The sequence below is a fragment of the Lipomyces arxii genome, assembly GCF_038497795.1.
Source record: "Lipomyces arxii strain Phaff 12-163 unplaced genomic scaffold V1512scaffold_54, whole genome shotgun sequence".
In the NCBI taxonomy this organism is placed as follows: Eukaryota; Fungi; Ascomycota; class Lipomycetes; order Lipomycetales; family Lipomycetaceae; genus Lipomyces; species Lipomyces arxii.
This window is the reverse complement of record NW_027117753.1, coordinates 1-4,744: the sequence shown is the minus strand read 5'-3', so window position 1 is coordinate 4,744 and position 4,744 is coordinate 1. Positions and strand designations below refer to the sequence as shown.

Sequence of the window (4,744 nt, the reverse complement as noted above, 5' to 3'; positions counted from 1 at the left end):
TACTTTTACTTTGTTTTGTGTTAGTGTTGGCTGTCTTGAGCACCTTCTGGTCCTGTTTGTGTTGCCTACGTGACCAGTTGTATTCGTTGTAGCAGTAATTTTGAACCGAATGAATTCAGTAAACGTAGTAAGCAAGGACGTGCACTTGGCATCGCAACATTATTTTATTAGTAGAGTACGGCAGATCTAAATGCAAATTACACGATTTCTTACAAAAACGACATGCCCAATCCAAACTGCAGTCCCTTTCGAGGAAACTCAGTCGACCGAACAGCGACAGGGAGAGTGAAGTTGAGTTCAAACCGAGCAACCTGATGAACGTAAATCACACCAACACCAGCTGATATTGACGGTTGCGATACAAGCTCCTTGAGTGTCTGTCGCGGGTTCTGGCGATTGAGTGCAAGCAAACTGCCTGCATTGGTAAAGAGGTGTAATCGTAGAGGAGACTCTTTTGAGAGTCCGGGAAACTTGGAAAACAAACTGACTCCGCAAGTAGCGTATGCTTCGCCTCCAACTGAGTCTTCCTCGTCGCTTGGTCCTAATCGGTTTAAATAGAATCCCCGAACGTCGTTGGATCCTCCAAGAACAAACCGGTCAACAATATTGCTCTTTCCGTCTTTCAGAAAACTCCACAAGACTCCTGTTCGTCCTGTCAATGAGATGGTGAAATTGTCTCTAAAGAAACTTCTGGCGACCTGGCCCTCGACTTCTCCCTTCATGAATTTGATGTCACCTTTGTTGTTAGGCACAAATCCGGCTGCCTCGTTTCTGATCTTTAAATTGTATCCCTCAGTCGGGAATGCAGAGTCATTCCGCTTGTCCAGCTGCCAGGTGTTGAAAATTGACGATTTTAACGTATCACCAGCTTCTGAGCGAACGGTCGTGCTTGACTCATTCTTAATGCCGGTGACTGTTCTCCAAAACGCTTCATAACCAATTTCCTGCACTCCACCGAACATACCCGGTCCTGTAGCTTTTGCCCGGATTCCACGCTGGGCCTGAACATGTGACGCCCACTCTTTCTCGCTGCTGGTTTGGACACCAGTAATGTCAGCTTTCCATAAATAAGAGTTTTTAATTGGAGCGCTAAAATTTACTGCGTACGTTGACTGCTTGAGACTGTTGATATTTGCGTCGACCGTCAGTGACTCTGCACCACCAAACAGATTGGATAGTGATCCGGAAAGATATCCACCAACCTCACCATTGCCAACCTCAGTTCCTGTTCTAAATTTCTTGCTTGGTGCTTCCTGCAGATGCAACTCGGCAGATAGAGGGGCAACACCAGGAGGATATGCTTTGCTTGAGTTTTCTGCATGGTCAAGCGCGAATGAAATGTTGCTGAAGATTCCAAAAGAATCGAGCTTTAAAGTCGTGTAATCAAGAGCGGCCATCAAAGACGACATTGTGTACGGTTTAGAGATGAGGTCTTCAATATGCGTTTTAAGAAATGAATCTCTGGTGTTGTGACCACCAAAAACATCTAGTTTAGTCAACACTACAGGCAGTGACTGGTTTCTCTCAAGCTGGGTTCGTGTTAATTCTTTAGTCGCAACTTTTTTTAAAAACTTACGGCGTCGTAAACAATTGTGCGGACTCTTTTGGCATCTGCATCGACAATAGCAGCAGGTTCAGCCATTTTGTCTGCAAGAATGGTTAGCACAGCACACATGATCCGGCCCAAACTGCAGTAATTGCACCGAGCAGCAAATACACAAACCTGACTTGCTTAATTGTTCTATAAAACAAATTTCAGAAGCGTTTAGTGGTAAATTCCGAGCGCAATTGTCGGTTGATAATTTTCTGAATTGGGCTTTTGAAGGTCCCGATGTTCGGCGAACCAATCAACAATGTGGAACGTCCGGGTAACTTACATCTTGCCGACTTTCGCGAAACTGTTCTTTTAACTCGCCACGAAGTAGACCTATTTGAGAGAAGGACTGTAAATAGTATTGTTAATACTATTAAAGAGACTTGCATAGTGAATATATAGTGTATTGGGAGTGTTTGGAAATTATATATATATATTATAAGTGGCATAAAATGGTAAGGCGCTGACATCTTTGCTTCACTATGAAATCACATAGCTAATGATCTTTCCCAGGCTCACAGAATTTTGATGCAAGTTGTTTTCACAGGTGCACAGGTGTTTGGACGGGCATTTGCTCAGGCATATAAGCAAGCAGCAGCATCATCGGCTGAATCAGTAATTGCGCGAGAAAGCGGAATCACATTGGACGAGTCGTGTCGAATTCTGAATATAAGGCCAGAGAAACTTGAGACCTCTGAGGTCACACGTCGGTTTGAACATTTGTTTAATGCAAACTCACCAGAGAAGGGAGGCAGTTTTTACGTGCAAGCAAAGGTGTTCAGAGCAAAGGAACGGATAGACAAAGAACTAACGAAACACACATCACCACCGCCGAATGGTGAAGGATCAGGTTCTAGTACTGCTAGCTAGTAGTTGAGAAGCAACTTGTCTAATGGGCCCACTCATGGCGCGATTTGAAAGCATGAAAAGGAATATATACGGTACATGGAAATGCAGTATGGACGACATAGCATGCGAAATTTTTGTATTTTAATATTTGGAGAAGCAGCTCTATTGTAATTATTACTCTTGTCACACTATTATTTATGATCTGCTGTATTTGATGAGATTCCGAGTTACGGCTTGTGCGTACGAACTGCAGTATGGCGCAAGCTACATACTCATTGAAACATTATTATTCTCGCCAGGAACATCCTGTAGTAGTCGTAGACTTTGACTAAACTGTACTCCTTTTTGAACCAGTCAAAATGACTATCAATAACAAGAATTATGCAGGCAAAGAAGTTAAGGGCTAATCAGTACGTATGTAACAGAACAATAAGGGACTTGGTAGGAGAGTATGGACGTGCGGCGGTGCCTCGTGTACGCCCAAAATGCCTTGTCGTTGCGAATCAACAAGCTTGACCTGTTCACGGCGTTTGCTCGCCTATAAAGAGTGAGCTTGACTGTTTGGTTGGATATTATAGGAGTCGCGAGGACTGCTTTGTGCGGTTTACTGTAATTCTATTCGATTCGAGTTGTTTTCAATGAATGAAGAGTGACTTTTCTCCCATGGTTGCTCGCAGATTGGCTGCGCTTTTCGTGTCTGTAGCACTGTTTTGCTTTGGAGTGACACTTCTGTATAGCAATTACCACTCATCTATGCAGAGAGTGTTCTTGCCTCAGAATGACATCGAGAAATGCAACTCAACTTATACTCACACAGTTGGCACTTATGCAAGCGGATACACGAGTTCGTACACGTCAGGCACAGAGAATGTTTTTCTCATGATCAAGACTGGCGCCACAGCGTTATGGGAGAGGTTTCCAGTTCATGTATGGGCGACGTTACCCCAGATGCGGCATTTCGCTCTGTACTCTGATTCTCCAGACAAGGTCGCTGGCATTCCGGTCATTGACATTATTGCAAAGACGTCTGCCGATTTGAGAGCATCGGATGAGTTGAAAGTGTACCTTCAGCAGTCATCGCTGGTCAAAGATCATTCTAACATCGAATTGTACGACGGTAAGGCTGACATTCAAGGCGCATGGGATCTTGATCGATTTAAAAATATGCCAATGATAGCTCATGCATACAAAACTATGCCAGACGCGGAGTGGTACATCTTCATGGATGCCGACACATATATTTTGTGGCCAAATATGATGAGGTGGTTGAAAACTCTCAACAGCTCGGATATACTTTACATGGGCGCAGTCGCGTATTTAGACGGTGAACCATTCGCACACGGTGGATCTGGCGTGGTCATGTCTGGCGGTTTGATTAGACATACATTTGGAGCCGAACCAGATTTGCAATTTCAATATGAAGAGTTCGCCAGGAGTCATTGCTGCGGAGATCTCACTGTCTCGCATGCTTTTCTCGACCGAGATATCCATATTCTCTCCGGCGGCGAGTATCCTTATGTTTCCTGGCGTATTCAAGGCGAGCCTCCAACTGCGGTACGGTTTAACAAGGATAACTGGTGCGCCGAAATTGCCACTTTTCATCACATAAACGCGCACGATATCGAGAGACTATACAACTTTGAACACAAGTTTTCACCCGATATACCGATCCTGTACAAGGACGTTTACAGAGAGTTCGTCATGCCTTACATCACAGAAACGAGACATAGATGGGACAATTACGCAGATGCATGGGAGTACGCACTTGAAAGAGAAAAGGATCCTAAAAATCCGGTCGAGACAGCGTATCACTCATTGAAAGACTGCGCTGCCGCGTGCGAGGCATGGGACAAATGCTTGCAATACAGATACAAAAAGGGATGGTGTGGAGTAACTGATGTAATTAGGCTGGGAAAAAAGGAGATGGGTGACGGCGATAAATACACGTCTGCATGGATGTTAGATCGAATAAAACATATTCGTCGAACGAGCGAGTGCGACGCACCTGAAGGTGAAGGTGCATTTTTTGCCAATGACGATGACAGACTATAGATTGTCCATTGAGCTTGACTTTATAAATTATTTATTATATATATTATTTATTACACTTGTATATATATAATATTTATATTTATATTAATATTAATTAGATATATTGAATTAGATAATAATAGGTTGTGGTTGTGACTACAAGGTAAAATAGATTTGGTTCAACGTTACTTTTCTGCTACAACGAATACAACTGGTCACGTAGGCAACACAAACAGGACCAGAAGGTGCTCAAGACAGCCAACACTAACA

The 4,744-nt window shown here is 43.5% G+C and overlaps 3 protein-coding genes across 3 annotated transcripts; 2 read left to right on the top strand and 1 right to left on the bottom strand.

The window, feature by feature from the left end:
- Positions 1–128: 128 nt before the first annotated feature.
- V1512DRAFT_268794 (surface antigen-domain-containing protein) lies at positions 129–1,812 on the bottom strand. The gene is made up of 3 exons (XM_066917542.1): positions 1,724–1,812; positions 1,577–1,647; positions 129–1,529 (listed from the first exon to the last, which is right to left on the bottom strand). Exons 2-3 carry the CDS (start codon positions 1,640–1,642, stop codon positions 210–212), a joined length of 1,386 nt encoding a protein of 461 aa, XP_066768968.1. The 5' UTR covers positions 1,643–1,647; positions 1,724–1,812; the 3' UTR covers positions 129–209.
- Positions 1,813–1,918: 106 nt separating this feature from the next.
- Positions 1,919–2,845, top strand: V1512DRAFT_231245 (Pam16-domain-containing protein). The gene is made up of 2 exons (XM_066913976.1): positions 1,919–2,049; positions 2,108–2,845. The coding sequence occupies exons 1-2, from the start codon at positions 2,047–2,049 to the stop codon at positions 2,462–2,464; spliced, it is 360 nt and encodes a 119-aa protein (XP_066768967.1). The 5' UTR covers positions 1,919–2,046; the 3' UTR covers positions 2,465–2,845.
- Positions 2,801–4,662, top strand: V1512DRAFT_268792 (uncharacterized protein). The gene has a single exon (XM_066917541.1). It carries the CDS (start codon positions 3,086–3,088, stop codon positions 4,493–4,495), a length of 1,410 nt encoding a protein of 469 aa, XP_066768966.1. The 5' UTR covers positions 2,801–3,085; the 3' UTR covers positions 4,496–4,662.
- The last annotated feature ends 82 nt before the right edge of the window (positions 4,663–4,744 follow it).